The sequence below is a fragment of the Penicillium atrosanguineum genome (genome assembly GCF_028827265.1).
Source record: "Penicillium atrosanguineum strain IBT 20685 chromosome Unknown utg000003l_segment0_segment0, whole genome shotgun sequence".
NCBI lineage: Eukaryota > Fungi > Ascomycota > Eurotiomycetes > Eurotiales > Aspergillaceae > Penicillium > Penicillium atrosanguineum.
In genome coordinates this window covers 3,077,267-3,096,279 of record NW_026623135.1, presented here as the reverse complement: position 1 = coordinate 3,096,279, position 19,013 = coordinate 3,077,267, and the positions used below count along the sequence as shown (strand labels likewise).

Here is a 19,013-nt window from a genome sequence, read left to right as displayed (position 1 = left end):
GTCATGACTAATTGTGCACTGAGTTGAGACGTCAACAGTAGACTCCATTGGATCATAAAATTATTTATAGGAGATTCATTCGACTTGAATCTGTTTCGTATAGTCTTCACTTCCTAGCTTCCTCACAACGCATCCCACCGAACATATTATCTGTCTTGCCTGTACGACTGTGATGGCTTCACCATTTGTCGCGGTTGCTGGTGCCTCAGGCGGACTGGGCCAGCTTGTTGCAATGCAGCTCATCAAGCGAGGCGTAGCCGTAAAGGCTCTCGTGCGCCCCAACACCAACCCATCACGAACAGAGAAGCTTCGGAGCGCCGGCGTTGCTATTACTCCAGTCAACCTCTCGGAGGTACCTAGCCTCACCCATGAGCTAAACGGAGCAATTTGTCTCGTTTCCACACTCCAGGGCTTGAAAGAAGTCATCCACACCGCTCAAGGAAACCTCCTCGAGGCTTCTGTGGCCGCCAAAGTGCCGAGGTTCATCCCTTCCGACTTCTCTCTAGACTTCACTAAGACTCAACCAGGATCCAATCGAAACCTGGACCTACGACGTGAGTTTCACGCGCAGCTCAGAAAGTCAGGCATTGCATGGACGAGTATTCTCAATGGCGGTTTTATGGATCTGATGGCTGGCGACTCGCCGATGATCAACCACAAGAGCCAAAAGGTCCCATATATCGGTCAGCCGATGCAGCTGCTTGATTTTACCACCATGATGGACACGGCTGCATACACGGCTGCTGTTGCTGCAGACCCAAACCCTACGCCAAATTTCCTTCGCATTGCTAGTGATACCGTCAGTGCACAGGATATTGCAGACGCACAGACTAAAGTGGAAGGTGTACGTTATAAGCCTTCGTGGATGGGCCCTGTATGGTTCATGGAGTTTATGATCCGAAGTTTACGTCTTTTCGGGGGCGAGAAAGAGATTTTCCCCGTTTGGCAGCAGATGCAATATATGACGAACATGTTTTCTGGGGCTGGGAAGCTCGAGCCGTTGGATAATGATCGATATCCTGAGTTGAGTTGGACCAAGCTGCAGGATTTTTTCCGACAGGATAAAGAGTCACCTAATCGTTGAGAGACTGAAGAGGCTCAAATTGTTAAAAGGGGTTTAATTTTTTGATTATTTCCTGTCACAATATCTTACATTCGTTCGTCTTACTATGTCATTTCCAGGCCGCAATAGAGTCAACTTTTGATGTACATAATTTGACCTTTATTGAAACAGTAATCATGAAATTTTCATAAACAGACCAAGAGACTACTTAGAATATCGGCAACACACGGCTATTCTTCTTCACGCTCATCCCTGGCCAGTAGACCATTCTGACGATCCTTCCGCCAAACAAGCCACCATGAAAGCATGATGCCAGTTATGGAAGCACAGAGGAAGCAAAGGCAGATGACATAGGAAATTTTGTAGGTAGGCCCAAATACCGTATCGTAGATATGTGGTCCAGCAATTCCGCTAAATTGTGCCATGGCATTGGTCAGACCAATACCTATGCCTGCGGCCACCGTACCCTCGAGTGCGCGAATACGTTCAGGCCAGATGACAGGGTATGCAGATCCGGCGCAGGAGGTGGCTACGATCAAAGCCAGATATTTAACGGTCGAATTTGAAACCGTAATGAGGATAATATAGCAGATTATTGTTGTGCTTTCGACTGATTTTTTCGCTGTTAGTATGAGATCCCATATCATTTCGTCTTTGCTCGAGATAATCAGGATTTTACGTACTCGCGACTGCAGTAGTCCAGGGTCTGATCCAACCTTTGTGTAACAAAACCCCGATGGTATTGAGGAAGACAAAACATGCGACATAAGGAGGCTATATTAAAAGCTTCAGTTAGCAATTACTTGTGGCGTTGGTGCAAGTCCCCTGGACCAGAACCAACTCACGATATTCATCAACTGTGACAATGCAGTTGAAGTAAATCCGAGATCGTAAATCACAGTAGGTAGAGCGTAATTAATCCCGAAACCGCCAATTCCATGTCCGATCCAGTAAAGCGAAAACGTATAAACCGTAGGGCTCGAGAAAAGCACTTTAACGGCTTTCCAGTCCCAGCTTTTATCCTTTCCAGAGGGCGCTGAAGAGAAAAGTCGATCCTTGAGAAGATCCCGCTCCTCTTCTGTTAACATGCGAGCAGTCTCTGGGTAGTCTGGAAGACCAAACAGCGCCACAGCGGATAACAGTATAGCGGGGATACCCTCTAAAATAAACAGCCATCGCCAGCCCGAAAGCCCTCCAGCCCCATCCATGAAACTAATAGCGTACGCGAGAAGTCCACTCAGTGCCCCGGATAGTTGACCAAGAGAGTAAAAAAGGGCTATTCTCCATGGCATCTCCGATGGCTTGTACCAGAATGCCATGTGGTAAAGCACAGCCGGGTAGAAGCCTGCTTCCGCAACCCCGATTGCGAACCGCACGCACATCATCCCCGAGAAGTTTTGCGCAGTGCCGGCTGAGCATGCGCAGATCCCCCAGGTCAAGATTAGAACGAACATCCATCGCGAAGGCTTGAATCCTTTAAGAAGGATTGTGTTCGTCGGCTCGAAGATGAGATAGCTATATGAGAAGATGGACTGTGTCCAGGCCCACTGCGAAGGGTCAAGATTGAGTTCCTTTTTGATCCCTGTTCCGGCTTCTAGGTTGATGATTGCGGCGTTGGCGTAATTGTTCGAGTCGATGACACGGAAGATGTATACGAATGAGTAGAAGCCGACAAGCCAAAAGTCGATCTTTCGCATGACTCTTTTCTCGAGTTCGGCATTGCATTTGATGTCGGCATTCTCGACATCTAGCTCATTCGTTGTATGTGAGTTAATGTTGGTTGTATTAACCTGCTCGCCACCTTTCCCTGATGTCATTTTAGATTCCGTTTGATGCAGGTTTGATCTAGCTGGAATCAATTACAACAAAAGCTTCTAAAAGTTTTGAGACCCTAGTTCTTAAATATCGACCAAGACCTCTCAATTCTGGCGATAGGCTTGCTGGAGTAAGCTTGTGCCATGATGGTTTAGATCACGACATGTTCTCCTCATTGCACCTATCTCGAGGAAGTCTCCACCATAGTAAACATTTGTTGGTCTTTCCTTGATATTGCGACATGGCGCTCTAGAAGGACTAAAGAGCGGATATTTATCCCAGTTTATGTTCCGCAGGAGCCGAAAATGATCCGGGCTTTTACTTTAGTTTGGATATGACCTTTGAGATATGTCCACAAATAATGCAGTGGAATATGAGCTATCCAATCATGAAGCAATTGAGCTATCACGGCCGCATCAGACATATAATAATCTCTACTAAATAGGCCGCTATGACTGAGGCCCTTGTATTCGAAGTCAGTTGAAAGGGTGCCTTGAAAAAGGAACAAAGAGAGGTCTGAAAAGACCCTTGGAGAAATTTCTAAAAAGATGTCGAGAAAGAACTGGAAAACCAAGCGAGCAGGCTTGACAAGGTCGGGATGTAGAAACTTGCACGGCACATAGCATTCAATGCCATTCGTTCGGCGAGTTCCCGTGCATGTGGCGAATAACGCAATCGGGGGATTTGATGATATGACCCGAGATCCCCGCAAAATCACTAGGATCGATTGGGAAACGGGTACATAAATATATGACCCAAAAAGCCTTCAGGTGGTTTGAAATAGATATAGATTGACATCAGTCCTTCTGTCTTGCATCCAGACATCTCTTTAGTTCTATCGCTGCTACAAGCCATATCAAAGCGAAGATGGCCCCATCCGCTATAGAAGAGCAAATTCCAACCGAAAAAAATACAATCAAACCTTGGAATCGTCCAGAACCCACAAAAGAGAACCTTGAATGGGCTCCATTGGTTGAAATTGACCTATCTCGTTTCGACGAACCAGGCGGAAAGCAAGAGCTTGCGAAGCAACTATACGATGCCGTGACGCGGGTTGGATTCTGGGTAGTTGTTGGGCATGGAATCGATGACGAGCGCATTCTGCGCCAGTTCAGTATCGGCAATGCATTCTTTAAGGAGTCCCTTGAGGAGAAGCGAAGCTTCCCCTGCAATTTTGCCGAGGGTGAATACTTTGGCTACCGGGAGAACGAAAGGTGGGTTGGAGATACGGGGGTAAAAGACAACATAGAAATGGTATGGTCATCTTTACACGGACTGCGGCCTGACAGTAGCTGACTCATGCAGCTCAATATCCCTAAAGCAATCCCTGAGTGGGAGAACGTTCCTAGACACAAAATTGTTCGTCAGAACTACGAGGAGATCGCAAAGTTTCATCGCGATCTTTTTGACAATGTCGTTCGAAAATTGTTTGTCTTGATGGCAATCATCCTGGAGTTGCCAGAAGACTATCTGGTCCAAGCTCATAGCTATGACAAGCGTTCCGACGACCACTTGCGATATATGATATATAACACTCGGACCCAACAAGAATGGGACAAAGCACAGGGCTATACGAAGGGCGGCCACACGGACTTCGGTAGCTTGACCCTACTGTTCTCACAGCATGTTGCTGGCTTACAGATCCGGACACCGGAAGGATCATGGAAATACGTGAAACCTATTGACGGTGGCATTACGTGCAATGTTGCCGACACCTTATCATTCCTTACGAATGGCAAGTTCCCATACTATTTATCGCAGGATTTTGCTAACTCGGGGCAATAGGATTCTTGAAATCTACAATTCATCGTGTTGTTACACCTCCTAGGGACCAGGTCAATATTCCTCGTCTTGGGTTGCTCTATTTCGCTAGACCTGGAGATGAAACCATAATGAGAACGGTACCTTCGCCTTTGCTAGATCGTCTTGGTCTACTTACCGAAGAGGATAAGGACTTGAACAAAACAGCCGCCACAGGAACTGAATATGTTCGTGCTCGGGTTCGCGATGTGCACCATAAGTCTGTAATTGATCGGCGGGAGAACACGTCCTTTGAGTTCAAGGGTTTGTCGGTTCCAAACTATTACGAATAGTCGATTTGTCTTCCTCTCCTTTTTGTTCTATCGTGTCCCGACCGTTGCTTTTTGTCCGCACATCTTGTGCCTCATACTCCATCGTATATTTAATCTCTCCCTTCATGACCGAACATCATTCCATTACCACGTCTCCGAATAAGGCTCAGGATTTATCTCATTTGTAAACGGCGGATTTGTGAATGCTCTTTCTGGCTAGACTTGCACTTAGGTCTAGCGCCCCAATACGCCGTCACGTAACCTGCCCTCAGACCGCCCGACATAAAGTGAGGCGAATCCGGACACCACCAACGCAGCAAACAAGGGGATCAGAGTTCACGCGCGCATATATGGACTTGGTGTCGGCTAATTCTACTTCTGTCTCTTTTCGTCCTTGAACGAAATATTCTAGAGCGGCAATGCCGCAACCACTATAGTTGCCGCTAAGGCGACCGCCAGGTAGAATGTCGACCGCACCCCAACATTATACGAGAGAGCCACACCCTCAACATCTTGCGAAGGTATTTTATCTTTCAAATTCGTTGCTCCCAGATGCAGGACCTCTTGTGGGCTGAGGCCCGGCACTGTAGTACGAAGCGCACTCGCCAGACGATTGAGGAAAATGGCCTGAGCAACACTAATGAAAACCGCCTCCCCGAGATCCTGGGATAAAGTCATCAAAGCCATTCCGGCCGAGATATCATTTATATTGAGGACGGTCTGTGCGGCAATGAACGGGGTGGCAACACTGCTCCCAGAGCCGATTCCAAGCAGAACAAGCGATGTTACCCACAATCGCTTAGGAGTCGTATGGGTGAGGGTAGTCATTATTGAAATGCTGGTTACTATCAAAAAACCAGCGGGGATCATGATCGGCGTATAAGACCCTGTGATGGAAATGAATCGACCGGCCACCACAGCAGACACCAGAATAGCAACCACCATTGGAAGAGTATTGATCCCCGACTGCAGAGGAGATACCCCTCGAACTGTTTGGAACCAAATGGCAATCTGAGACAGCTATTAATGAACATCCTAGCTTGATGAAGAGGAATACTATAATGGTCACTCACATAGTATTGTACAATCGCACGACAAGCGGAGAGCGACAGACTAAATAGAGCGGATGCCATGATGGTTCTCTTCTTGATGATTCGAGGAGGCATCATGGCCGCGTCTTGTTTGACGTGCTGAGTATAACAAAAGATAAGGCATAGGATCGGGGCCAGTATGAAAAGGGCTATGATACGCGCATCGCTCCAGCTGTAGATCTCTCCACCCATTTGTAGCGCGAGCAAGAGGCAAAGCACGGCGGGAGCGTAAAAGAGACATCCTAGTAGATCCAATTGACGCAATCTTTGAATATGGGATTTCTCACCTCGTAAGGGTATACCAGGAGTTTTCAGCAAAAGTAGAATCGCCGCTGGAGCAGCAGAAGTTGGGAGATTGATATAAAAGCACCAACGCCAGGACAGGGATGATGTCAAAGCACCACCAATAATGGGGGCTATAGCCATTGCTGTGTATTCGCTGGCACTAATTAGCCCAAGATAGGTGCGCGTTTTTGTAGAGGAATAGAGGTGGCAACGATGCTATTCGAAATCTATGTCAGAAATGAATGCCACACCCTTGATACTGAGAACTCCATGGATTCCGGTACCTACACCATACACCCTTGACTGATTCCTGAGAAACCCAGGCCAGTGATTGCCCGTCCGAAGATAAAAGCCACAGAAGTCGGCGCCAACGCCGATACCAGGATCCCGGCCTCGAAGATCACCATATTCGCCAAGAAAACCCATTTGACTGGATAATTGTCGAGGAGCTTACCCTGAGACAGCTGTGACATAGAGGATGTAAGTCGACTGTAAAATCAGTAAGCAGGAGAATATCGGGGTAGTTTTTCAGGTTGAGCAAGCTTACAAGGCAGAATCGTACCAGCCGACATCTTCCACTGATCCGAACTCATCTGTAATTCGTGGAATCGCACTAGTAAGAATGGTTGCATCCTAAGTAGCCGAAGAGGAATATTTTAGCCAGTGTTCCGTCGGTATATAAGCGATGTCTAATTCAGACTCACCAGACCAACCAGGAACACACAGAGACAGAGTGAGATGCAAATCACAGCCAGTTGGAGGCCATGAGCATAGTTTCCTACCTCTAATTCCTGATCTGAACCCCCCTGGGATTGGATAGAAGTGTCTCGGTGCTTTTCTGGATCGTGACCAGCCAGGTCAGGCACATCAACTGAGCCACTGTTCTCTGAATTCATCTTTTCTTATTCCAATTCCTGTTACCTGCCGTTGATGAAATCTCGAAGTAGGCAGGGGATAGTTGGTGAGATTCTCCATCATATCTGATCGTTCGATGGATAGAAAGACATATAAGACAGACCAGAGGTCGCCGTGAGCACTACCTCGGGGTTCAGCATACGTCGGAGTCTCCATACCTAGAGTCTCCATAGCTCGAAGTCCGACCACGGGGCTGTCGTCACCGGTAAGCGTGCAATAACCGCCTTCTGCATGATTATGTATCTCCACCGCTGCCACTCATCGATGCATTCACTTAATTGGTGGCTTTTGATCTGCTCATACTGATCCTCCCGGAGCATGTCCCCGAACCTCCCCACCCAAGATGATGGGTACCGGGGTTTGACAGGTTTACTATCTTTTCGATCTACTTTATCAATAGGCGGGGCTTGAGTCTAGAATAGTCCCGCTTACAGAGTTGCCTTCATTGATATAATCACATTAATAATGTCTGCCATTGCGTCTGTGCAGCTGTCTCCTCAATAATACGTTCCGTTGTTGTAATATCTCGGACATTTGAAAGCATTTCCGCATTCGCCTATCGATATCTAGTGGGCTATAGCTTGTTGCCCCATAAGAATGAACTTTGAGACTGGAGAATTCCAGGCTGCTGAGGTCCATGCTATGAATTCCTGGCAGTTTTTAAATTGAGAATCGTTCAATATCCTGGGCAATGGCCTGCGACGAGTTCCAAAAGCCATGCTCAACGTCGCCTTCGTCTAGAAGTGTTAATAGTTGCTGGTCGTTTGGGGACACTGTTATATTCAGCACATGATTGGCCTCATAGCTGAGTTGCAATCGGTGGTCAGATGCCTCATTATCGCCTTGTAGATTGTTTCTACCCTCGTTTCAATTCCTTGGTGGGATGTTCACTCACGTAAATAAACTCCTGGTATTTTTCAGTAACTAAAAGGGGGATCCATTACGAAATCTGCGTTGTGTAAGGTGAATCTGCAGCTTCCTTCGCTGGTGATATCCTTCGTGAGACCCACCCCGACTCCGAATCCCCGCAAGCGTCTCCGACTCTCGACGCCCCCTGGGCTCCATCCAGGCTTATTCAAATACATTTTCCATTTCTGTCTGGCTCGCTTCAATGCCTGAAAGTGCCACAAAATCGCAATGCGCCGACATAACGGGCTCCTGTCGTCGTGCGAGCCCTGCCGCCGAACCAAGCTTCGCTGTGACCACCTCGTCCCCACGTGTGGACGGTGTCGCCGCACGCACAAGGCGGCCGCCTGCGTGTACAGGCCAAATCTAACAAGGACCGCACCATCGACGGCACAAACTGCTGCTATAAAGACATCTCCAATATCTGTGGCCAGGCCGTCGACACAGATAGTAGTGCCGCAGGCACCGTCCAAATCACGACCGCTGGCGAGCCCACAGCACGCCTTGCGAGACCGGTACATCGAGGTCTGGAGTCATCGACTAGCCCTGAGCTCCACTCCGAGCTTTCTAGGGCTGACGAGCTTTTCGGCAGTTTACAACGACAGTGAAGCCAGTCTGAGGCACCACTCGCCTATCACACCGCTGCAGTTGCCGCAGTTCAATCCGCCCCGTGTGCATGTTGTCCATGCGGTCGACGACGACCAGACAAAGCTCGGCGCGGAATTGCTCTCACTACTCTTCGATGATTTTGCACTGTACCGCCAGATGGCCATCGCTTGCGAGGAACGGAGTAGCAAAGGTATCATGGACTTGCCGGCCATGTATACCATCTGCGATGTCATCGAGGGGATGTACAGCAGCATGCCGAGTCATCTGGACCCGCAATCGCGGTTGCTGGAGCTCTCCCAGCGGTTGTTCGAGGGCACTACCCGCGAGTTCATCACGCACGCAAAGATGACACTCGGCGAATATCTCGTTGCCCTCGCTGGCCGCTGGGAAGCTATCGGCTTTATTCTCACCATGTCCGGCATCTGTGCGGCTAACACAATAGTCGACGATCCGCTATTCCACGGCCTAGAGCTCTCCGCCACCGACCACAAGAATCTAGGGATTCTGGCCACTGCTGGCAGCGAGCTATGTCTGCAGTTCTGCGAGAGCGTGGGCGTGATGAGCGACCCCCTCGGCTGGCTGTTGTTGCGACACATCCACCTGCTGACCTTGGTTTGCGGCGACCACGGTAGGCCTTCCTAGATACCAGGAGCAGATGATAGCTAATGTTTAGACTATCGGCCCCGAAAACGCCTTGGGGAGCTGTCGACCCTCCTGTTCGCCATGGGCTATCATCAGCTCGACGCCGGAGAGCATCTGCCGTTCTTCCTCGTTGAAGGACGGAAGCGACTCATGGTGCTCGCCTATGCCTCTGACAAGGATCTGGCAACATTTTTGGGCTGCCCGCCTCTGATCGCTTACCGCTTCTGTCGCATCCAGCTTCCCTTGGACTTAAAACCGGCCGAAGTGATCGCCGGGTCAGCCGTGCGCGACGCCGCGATTGCCAAACTGGATACCAGAGGTTGGAATACTCAGGAACCCATCCCAGGAACCTCGTGGAGCCGGGTGGGTTTGCTGCTGGGCCACGTCCGCGAGCTTGTATTGGAACTCTCGCTTGATTGCCAGGATCCGCATATCCAACAACGAGCCGAGTATGCCCCCTTCCAGCCACCTTACTGCGATATCTTTCCGATTTCCTTATACTTATTCTAGTGAAATATTGTCTTTGGCCCAGCAGGTGCGCAGTGATCTGCCGTCCTATCTACAGTGGGACGAAAGCACCGACACCGCCCTGCGGCAAACCAGCACCTTCGCTGTCTACATTCATCTTGATCTGCTGTATAGCCAATTTCTCTTGCAGCGAATTCTGCTCAAGTGGTCATTGACAGGGCCTGAAGCCCTTGTCAGCCTCGCGCACCAGATGCTCAAGGCAATGCTTGCCCAGATTGCCGTGGGTCAACGGTGCGGAAATCCGTTCAGCGAACTTGGATGGACGGTATACTCTTCTTCTTTTCCAGCCCTTCGAAGGGGGATCGGTCACATTCTGACGTAGCAGATCCCTTATTTTGGCCTCCCCGCAGCTGGGATTCTGGCCATCGAAGTCCTACGCCAGACGCAGAACACCCGCCCGTGGCCGAACGCGAGGCGCTTCCCCCGCTCCGAGGTGATTCAGAACCTCAGCATTCTCGCCTCGCACATCCAGTACATTATCCTGCCGCAAAAAGGCAATTACGATATCTGTCAACAGGGCCGCAAGGTTATCTCATACATTTTGGACCACGTGCTCGCCGCGCCCACGGATCCCAGCGCATCAATTCCTCTCTTGCCGATCGACCTGATTCCTGCGGACTGGCTGGATGAGGAGTGGCTGAATGATGGGACGGACTTTGTCAAGTGGATTGAGGAGATCAATTGGGATGAGTGAATTTTCATTTTGGATGGCTCACCGTATCTCAGGAGTATTAGCTGAGCTTTTATCACCAGCTTGTTATGCTTGATCATCAAAGTAGTGGGGAGCTACAGTGACGCATGATGAACCTGACCCCCAGGCCTTGAAGCTCCGATTGCTAGAATAACTTCAAGAGATCCTTTTCGTATTTTTGTTAGAGCTGCATACGAATAGAAATCTTGCTTACTCGTATTCGACATTTATTCCGAGACCCTCTATGGCTCACCTCTGATGCCGCACTGCTCAATGTTGGAATGAGAGAGAATAAGATGTCTGTACTTCCACTTTTCCTTGACTATGGATTAGGACTAAGTCCATGGGGCCTTCCTACATTTGCTACTGCAACTATGTGGGGTAATCCCGAGCTGGTCGATTTCACGCGTGATAGGGGCCTGGGCCCAGACTTTTCTCATGAAGTCATCATCAAAAACGGGGACACGTACTTCTTGAACGCAGTTGGGCTCGCTATCCGTTTCCGACCTTTGGAAATTTTGAACCCCCTGGTTGCAAGAGCAGCGTGATATTGATCTCGATGTGAAAGCGGGCTATGAGGATGAGACTAGGCTTCTATCCTGATTTTCAGATTACGAGATAGCTCGGAAGAGCCTCCTTGTTGAACATGTACCTGATGAGGGGTATCAAGGCAGAAGTGGGGTGCTATTGTACATGCCTTTTATTTTCCATCCAAGTTGTTACGAGGACTCTTTGGTGTTTGCTTAGTCTCTGTCCACCCTACCATATAGGCCTACTTCAATGTTTACAGATCACCCGTTGGACCCCACCTTCGATCTTCACCCCACTCGACCATGTCTACAAGATCCATGTGCTTCTTGTGCCTAGGTCCTCGAATCAGTGTGACCATCTGGAAAGAGGTGACACTGAGTTTTAAGATTCGAGACACCCGTGGACCCTCTTCCGCAGCTTTCAAAGCAACGATATGACGCGCAGCACCAAAACGTGGATCCACTGAAGCGGGAAGAAGTAGAAGTGAACAAGGGTAGCGCCCATTATTCATTTCATGCAAGGCTATCACGGGGGTGACTTCCAGATCGGTAGCCATGGAAAAACGCCCGGTGCCCACTTCCAGTACCGCGCCGCGCTCCAGACCCTACTGGATCAAGGAACGGGAGTCTAGCACCGCAGCCACTGTCTCAGATGCACCCCCGTTGGATCTCGAGATTAAGCTCGCAGGTCATCCGGGTGTTGGTGGAGCAAACAGGTTGGAAGATGATCGCGAGGACACTGGCTACTGGATTATGGAGTAGGGAGTCCTGACGAACGAATGGACCGCTTGTGGCGGGGTCTACGGACCCCCCCAAAAGACCGAATGTCCGCGGAGCGCGCGGAGTGGCTCTCATGTGAAGCCCCGTCGACTCAACAGGACATGGCAATGGTGTCAGTGCTGGGGAGTGTTGGGTTTGGCTGAACGCGAACAAATCCGCACCGCTGGGGTCGGTTTCTACGGGTTTTGATCCTGCGTGTGGTAACATGTAACAAAGGTCCGCCTTCCACGAAGACGGAGATCGAGAGAAGCCTTCTAGAATACGAGGTGGTTCCCATCCTACCCTCGATGGGATTTGCCAGAGTCAAGCAGAAGACGGATGTGGTGGAGACTAAGCTGGAACGGGATCTGAACGTGGGAATGTCGCAGACGGTGATAGCGAAACAGGGGGTGCGACACCGCGGTCGCATCGACGGGCATGGCCCATGGACCTAGAGGGGGTCGGTAAAAGCCAGAAGTCAGAAGTCAGAAGTCAGGTGAGAACCGAGATCTAGGATAGAGGCAATTCAGTCAAGACAATTCAGTCAAGACAATTCAGTCAAGACAATTCCGCCATTTCAGATTCATGATGGACGCGTCCAGCCATCGCCCCACACGGGATCTTTTTATAGTAACTCGACTCTCCTGTTGGGATCGAGGCGGATCGGCCATGACTTAGAGCTTAGACTCGGTTTATCCAGGCTTACTGGTTTGCCTCTAGGCCCACGAGCGGCTTCCTGGCCTTTTTAGGATTAATTTAGAACGGACAGATCGAGGTCGATCATGTGCGACGGGGCTGGTTGTGGCGTCGATAGTTGGGAAAATTCTGCGGCGCCAGGGCTCTTGACACTTTTTTAATTTGTATTGAATGTCCACAAAGTATTCCAGACCGGACTCATCGGTGCAGAGGATTCATCCCCATCCATATTAATATGGTGGTAGGCGCCCCAGCGTGCTCATCACACTGTTACTTCGCAAGCGCCGACTATTCTTAGCGCAAACCCCGCCACCAGTATATCGATTCCCCTCCAGCATTCCCCCCACGTCATGCTTAATGACACCACTTTATCCCTCTTCGCCTGACGTGCGATCTCGTTCTTCATGTTCCTCAACAATGTCCTGTCTCTCTCAGCCCAGTGACCACCATATCAGCACGCGGCCGAAACTCACTTTACAAACAACGTCTCTCCCGCGCACCTTCGGCAGTTCCACAACCGGCCTCTCTCTCTCCTTCGCTGCAGCAGGCGCATCGCCAACAGTGCGCAATACCTTCATAAACGCCTACGATGTCGCCTCTCCATCTTCTGCAACGGCTTCTCCCTCCAAGATAACTGCACCCGCATCCACAATAACATCCACATCCACATCATCCACATCCAACCACCGCTTCAACAACAGCAAACCCATCTCTCCCTACATCCACCACCCTCCTACAAACCACCCCTTCAGCTACCGCCCTTATCAAATTCCTCTAGGAGTGCGCAGCATCCTCCGCAACTCCCCGCTGGAACCATCCCGCCTTCGCTCAGGCTCCATATCCGCAGGCACCAGCGGGCCCTCAGGCTCACGCCGGGTCTTCTTCCCTGCCAAGAAGACAGTCAGCTACCGGTACCCACTCGAAGAGGAGATTCACACCGAACAATACACGGCGCAGCATCTAGATCTTCTAGGGGAGGCTGTGCTCCAGGCACCCGCGCCCGTACCCGTACCCGCACCTGTGTCCGACTCCATAGACTCGGACTCGGATTCGGGCTGTGCATCCCTTTCTGAAACTAGTACCTCGGACGAAGGCAGCGCCGACGAAACGGGAGTCCGAGGCACCTCACTTTCTAAGATCGAGCGCAAGAAACGTCGCTCGATGGGCGTTGAGCGTCAGGTGCGAGCGGTGGCTTTGCTGGATGGGCTGGAATCGGATTATAGTTCTACGCCGCAGACGCCGAGACAGGGGCGGGCGAAAAGGAGACGAGAGTGGAAGTGGACTCTTGGCCCGTTGGGGCCGGAGGACCAGAATGTAAAGGACTCGTCGCTGCCTACGGACGACAAAGCGGAGCCGCAATCTGGCCCGTGAGCCGTTGATGATCTTGATATGACTGGTCTTCTTTTTGTTCTTTGCATATACCATATTTTTTCTTATGATTCATGTCATTGATCATATAGAGGCGCTGGAGGCTTTTATGTTGGTTTTGTTAGCGAATATCTTCATCCCGGTTCCCGGGCATCATTTATTATAATTCAATTCATGAACCAACTTTTTTTACTCGTTTCTTCTTCTTCTTCTTCTTCTTCTTCTTCTTCTTCTTTTCTTTTACATTATCTCAGGGCAGTTATGAATCGTATCACAAAGTAGATTATAAACTAGGTTAACGAGACATTCACATCGTAACATACAATAATCCATCCAAACTCCTATACAAATTTCTGCATATACATAATCAAGTCTCCGTCTCAATATCAGGCTCACGGCCAGTAAGATCACCAGCTCCAATCTTCTTCTTCAGTTTGCGCAACGCAAACTTCGCCTCGTCCTTCGCAAACTGCGCGTTGCGCGCAGGACGCCACTGCATCAAGCCACGCTGCTGACGTTGATCGCTGCGTTTATTCGCCTTATCGGTCTGGCTGGTATTCGCTTGCGACGAAGAAGCAGTCGCAGTGGGGCTGACGGTCGACGGCTCATTCGACGACTTCTCCTCTTCGTCCTCGGACTCGCCGGAGGTGGAGGAGCCGTCAACTCTATCAGCCCCTCCGGATTGCGAGGAGCGCAAGGAAGGCTGACCCTTGAGTGGGGGCGGGGTGACTGGATCATGAGGAGGCTTGTCCTTTCCTGGCTCGGCGATCTTGTGGCCATGAGAATCGGTGTAGGCGCGAGGGTCATCGCCGAATGCACCGCTCCAGTCGTGTCCTTCGCGGTCGATCCAGCGGCGGCGCTCGGCAGGGTCGGCCTGCTTGAGGACGTCGCGGCCGTCAACGAGGGATTGTTCGTGCTTCTCTTGAACTTCTTGGGGCACTTCGATCGAGACGCTGCGGGATCGGACTCCCTGGGCCATGCATGCTTCCCATGTTTCAAAAGTCTCGCGCGAGTCGTTGTCTACCACGAATGCCTCGTGGGATTCATCAATGCCGGCAGAGAATTGGCAGCTGAATTGGAGGCGTCCGACTTCTGTCAAATCTTGCAGACCGGGGACTTCCTTGGCGCGCCAGTTCGCTTCGGTGATGTAGTTCTGTGTCAGACGGGTGCCGGCCTTGGTTGTCCAGATTGGGATATCAATGTCGGTCTTTTCGTTGTCGACTAGATGCTGCAACCACAGAACGGCATATGCCGCAGCGCCTCGTTTTCCCTTGGTGTGGAACTCGAAGACTATGGGCGAACGATACCGGTGCTTGACTGGCATACGCAGCGAGTCGCGGTAGCTCTCATCCGAGGTATCGAACGTGGCATCATTTCCATCCATATGGCAGAAACGCCGCGAGAGCTTACCCACACTACCTCCGGTGCGCATCTTGATCTTGGTGTAATGACCATAGTCTTTGGCGACAACCTTGTCAGAAGCAAACTCGAATGTGCCAACGTCCCAGCCTAGCATGGTGGGCGGCAGCTTGGTCTCTACATGACGGAGCAGGATTGAGATACGAATGCGTCCGAATCCAACGCCACCGTCCAATGGGTACCACCGAGTGACCTGCGAGCTGGTCTGGAGGAGGTCGGAAAGTTTGATGGGGACGACACCAAGGATCGGGTCATGCTCGCGGTACCTCTGGTCTCGCACGGTGACGGTTACTACGCCAGAGCGCCAATCGCGGATGAAGCGTTCTGTTCCGGCATTAAAGATGGGCTTGGAGCTCACGGCCTTGGCTCTAGTGCGGTAGATCTAGAAAAAACAGTGAGCCAATGCGTGTGTTGAATTGAATGTCAATTCCGCTTACCAGTTGGTCGTTGAGCATGATCTTGCAGTAGCTCGTAGGCAATTCACCTCCCTCTTCTTCAGTGTTTTCACCAGACGCTTTCGCAGGCTCGTACTCCTTGCCTTTGCGATTTCCATCACTGCCCTTGATGTTGGCAAGCTGCAGATTGACAATCTGGTGCACAACGATGTGAACAATACCACTGGGCCAGATGGGATCTGGTGGAGTGTGCATAACTGCATCCTCCTCTTCGCTAGTGATAGTGCCCTTCTCATCCTCAAAGGTCGGGTCGCCTTTCAGGCTCTCGGGGAGGTCCTTCTTCTTGCCATCAGTGCGCAGCTCTGGGCGAAGCTTTGGCTTGCCGAAGAACCCGACTTCCCAGTGGAGCTGGCCGGGCATCTCACTCTCCACCTCAAGACCCTGGAGCTTGGAGACCTGTGGGTACATCCGGCCGGGGTGCTCGAGCAGCTCGTGGATGGGTATTTCAACCTTTCCGACAATGTCATCCGCGGTGTTGCGATCAGAGTCCCAAAGCTCGATACTCAGGTTCTCATTAGCCTTAATCAGTTCCGGAGTGACCAGCAGTGCAGCAGTCTCTTCCCAGATGGGGTTGAGGTCATCCGTGATAACACGCGTGCAGTACATAGGCTTTCCATACTTGGAGAAGGAAAGGTTGATGTACGGGTCACTACCACCACCCTCGCTACCACGGCGATCCTGCTTGCTCAAACCAATAGCACGATGGATTCGAATCCACATAACACCCAAAGCCTGAGTGTCCTTTTCAATATCATCACCCTTGAGCAGCATACTTAAGTCCATAGTCATCGACTTGGGAGCAGCAAACATGGCGCAAGCTGCGCCAATGGCATAGTTGACGAACTTGGAGATCAAGGGCAAGTTGAGGATATTGACTCCTTTCCGCAACATGGGCACGCAGCCGGCCTTGACGTGTGGAATACCGACGAGGGTAAAGGTGACTTCCTTTGCAAATGGTGGCTCAGGGGTCAATTGCAAGCGCAGACGAACCGTACCGACCAACTCGGTCAATTCAACAAATACGGGGAATGGGACGCCAAACAGGCCTCGGATTCCCAAGTAGAAAACCAGCTGCATGTGCATGTTGCGAGCCTTGGCGGAAGTGCTTGCGCCGGATGGCTTTGCGTGATATGCAAAGGCTGCTTCCATGTTGTAGTAGCTACCTCCCTCTTCAGCGGCGGCAGCTTCTTGTGGATCCTTGTTCTTCCTGTTCTCGTCATGTATATTGTCCTTAAGGTTCTGGACATAACTGTCTGGCAGAGCGCGCATGCTGAGGAGGCGGATTGGGTTGTTACCCTGATCGATTTCGGCAATTCGGACATTCTCAACCACCTTTGGGGCGGAGGCTTGCATGATGTCTTCAATCGTGTCCGCGGCAGGTTGCAACATATCGGGGTTGACAAGCCCCCAGATGACGCCGAGGAAGGTGTTCATCCATTCGACTGATTCTGGGAGAAGGTTTGCAGTTGCCTTGGATATTTGTCAACAAAATTCGGCATTTGAGAATCAATGAAATCACATACGGTCTGTCCACGGAGTTGCTCGCTGCTCCATTCCATCTCTTTACCACTACGGATAACTTCGTGCATCCACAGCCACACGCCGCTTGTAATGCATCCGGCGAGCGGAATGAGACCCCACAGGGAACCTCCAAAGGTCCGCCCTAGAACGATGATACCGAATGATATGGCGATGCACAGCCCCATCGCAGTCTTCTCCAGCTTCTCATACATCGGCCCATATGAAATAGTCGGCGTAGGATGAAAGAGCACATTTGTCTTTTCACCACGAATGGGAACATCGGATGTTGTGCCCTCCGCAATTGGATCCGGGGGCGCCGTGATATCCTGGTTCTCCTTATACTCCGAGAATTCTTGATCGTGTCTTGTTTGTACATCCTGATTCACTTGTCAGTAGGGTTGATATACCGATTGGAGTATACAAGCACTCACGGTGGGTTGCCCAAGATTAGCATTAGGGACAGTCAACTAGAAACAGGTCAATCGGTGGCTCAGAGCTACCAGTTCAGACAGTCTTACCATAGGGTTTTTGACTGCTTCCATCGAGGTCTCATCTTGATCCTCGACGCCGATATCCTTGCCAGTAGTGGGATCGGTCACCGTGCGAATCTTCGCTTGCGAGACCTCGCGTGGTTTGTGTTTGTTGACATCTCCATTATTCTGTGCCTCGTTCGGGTCTTCTCCTCTCCTCTCCATATCTTTCTTTTTCGCAGCCTCTTCCTTCTTGACCTGATTCTCATCGTCGATTCGCTTGTCGCGCTCCTTCTTTTCCTCGTCGAGATGTTCGATAAATTTCTGGACTGTTGGAACAGGATTGGCACCACTCCAATGCTCTCCAACGCGGTGGCGCGTAGGCTCGCCGGGTTCGCGCTGTGCCCCGGAAGCCATTGTGGTGAAGGTATGTGGCTTGATGGAATGTACAGTAGAATCAACCGTGTAGCAGGGGAGGGCGGTATTATTGAGAAATATGGAGCAGGGTTTCCTCACATTAAAGCCCGTTTCTACCGGGAAACGCAGGAATTGGTGCTGGAGAAGATGTCAGAAAAGAACATGAGGAGGGTATCAGCTCAGACAGCTCTCCCCAGAACTACGTCATCGGCGGGCGGAACCCGGAAAAAGCGATGACGATGGGATACGCGCCCCCATTCGCCCATCATCTATCCGAGACTGGGCACGACTCCTTTACTATGTATATCTGCAAGGAAGAGATCTGCATCTCCACTGAGTTGTTGTTCTTTTTGTTGTGGCGGAATCTCTTGGCATCGCTCATACCCGCTACGCCTGGGTATAGCTGTTTAGTACCACACTTTTATGTACGATTTTGATTTATTGTAATCTATCAAGCCAACCTTACGGATTTGAATGGAGGGGTTTATTATGCTGGCCCTGTCCATCGATTGATTTTCCAGTGCCTACGTGGGCAGCTGTTGATCGCTTTCTGCCTCGATGGGGTACATGATGTCACCAGGGGAAGTCTTCTCCTAGGTGTGATTTCGATACCATGCAGTACAGGAAATCTTTCAACCACGGAAACTCAGCCATGCGTTCCCCGGAGTGCATCAACCTTGTAAACTCTGGTTGATCTTGCCTGTGCGGCAGCAGGTTATATTGTGCAGCCATCGAGGCCATCGAATGAGCATCGAGACTGG

General features: G+C 50.7%; 9 protein-coding genes across 9 annotated transcripts; 5 read left to right on the top strand and 4 right to left on the bottom strand.

The window, feature by feature from the left end:
- Positions 1–172: 172 nt before the first annotated feature.
- N7443_004597 (uncharacterized protein) lies at positions 173–1,084 on the top strand (the record flags this gene model as incomplete). Its single annotated transcript, XM_056884653.1, has 1 exon — positions 173–1,084. One exon carries the CDS (start codon positions 173–175, stop codon positions 1,082–1,084), a length of 912 nt encoding a protein of 303 aa, XP_056742931.1.
- Positions 1,085–1,293: 209 nt separating this feature from the next.
- N7443_004596 (Acetyl-coenzyme A synthetase) lies at positions 1,294–2,880 on the bottom strand (the record flags this gene model as incomplete). The annotated part of the gene is made up of 3 exons (XM_056884652.1): positions 1,294–1,673; positions 1,747–1,837; positions 1,909–2,880. 3 exons carry the CDS (start codon positions 2,878–2,880, stop codon positions 1,294–1,296), a joined length of 1,443 nt encoding a protein of 480 aa, XP_056742930.1.
- An 865-nt stretch (positions 2,881–3,745) lies between these two features.
- Positions 3,746–4,971, top strand: N7443_004595 (uncharacterized protein; the record flags this gene model as incomplete). The annotated part of the gene is made up of 3 exons (XM_056884651.1): positions 3,746–4,132; positions 4,184–4,613; positions 4,664–4,971. 3 exons carry the CDS (start codon positions 3,746–3,748, stop codon positions 4,969–4,971), a joined length of 1,125 nt encoding a protein of 374 aa, XP_056742929.1.
- Positions 4,972–5,358: 387 nt separating this feature from the next.
- On the bottom strand, positions 5,359–6,598 carry N7443_004594 (uncharacterized protein; the record flags this gene model as incomplete). The annotated part of the gene is made up of 3 exons (XM_056884650.1): positions 5,359–5,961; positions 6,024–6,542; positions 6,578–6,598. 3 exons carry the CDS (start codon positions 6,596–6,598, stop codon positions 5,359–5,361), a joined length of 1,143 nt encoding a protein of 380 aa, XP_056742928.1.
- Positions 6,599–6,610: 12 nt separating this feature from the next.
- On the bottom strand, positions 6,611–7,222 carry N7443_004593 (uncharacterized protein; the record flags this gene model as incomplete). The annotated part of the gene is made up of 3 exons (XM_056884649.1): positions 6,611–6,815; positions 6,874–6,959; positions 7,031–7,222. The coding sequence occupies 3 exons, from the start codon at positions 7,220–7,222 to the stop codon at positions 6,611–6,613; spliced, it is 483 nt and encodes a 160-aa protein (XP_056742927.1).
- Positions 7,223–8,378: 1,156 nt separating this feature from the next.
- Positions 8,379–10,620, top strand: N7443_004592 (uncharacterized protein; the record flags this gene model as incomplete). The annotated part of the gene is made up of 4 exons (XM_056884648.1): positions 8,379–9,384; positions 9,430–9,847; positions 9,909–10,191; positions 10,252–10,620. 4 exons carry the CDS (start codon positions 8,379–8,381, stop codon positions 10,618–10,620), a joined length of 2,076 nt encoding a protein of 691 aa, XP_056742926.1.
- A 371-nt stretch (positions 10,621–10,991) lies between these two features.
- N7443_004591 (uncharacterized protein) lies at positions 10,992–11,909 on the top strand (the record flags this gene model as incomplete). The annotated part of the gene is made up of 4 exons (XM_056884647.1): positions 10,992–11,147; positions 11,408–11,484; positions 11,535–11,641; positions 11,701–11,909. 4 exons carry the CDS (start codon positions 10,992–10,994, stop codon positions 11,907–11,909), a joined length of 549 nt encoding a protein of 182 aa, XP_056742925.1.
- A 1,110-nt stretch (positions 11,910–13,019) lies between these two features.
- Positions 13,020–13,973, top strand: N7443_004590 (uncharacterized protein; the record flags this gene model as incomplete). The annotated part of the gene is made up of 1 exon (XM_056884646.1): positions 13,020–13,973. The coding sequence occupies one exon, from the start codon at positions 13,020–13,022 to the stop codon at positions 13,971–13,973; it is 954 nt and encodes a 317-aa protein (XP_056742924.1).
- Positions 13,974–14,337: 364 nt separating this feature from the next.
- N7443_004589 (C2 domain protein) lies at positions 14,338–18,252 on the bottom strand (the record flags this gene model as incomplete). Its single annotated transcript, XM_056884645.1, has 5 exons — positions 14,338–15,771; positions 15,827–17,314; positions 17,368–17,742; positions 17,797–17,832; positions 17,884–18,252. The coding sequence occupies 5 exons, from the start codon at positions 18,250–18,252 to the stop codon at positions 14,338–14,340; spliced, it is 3,702 nt and encodes a 1,233-aa protein (XP_056742923.1).
- Between the last annotated feature and the right edge of the window lie 761 nt (positions 18,253–19,013).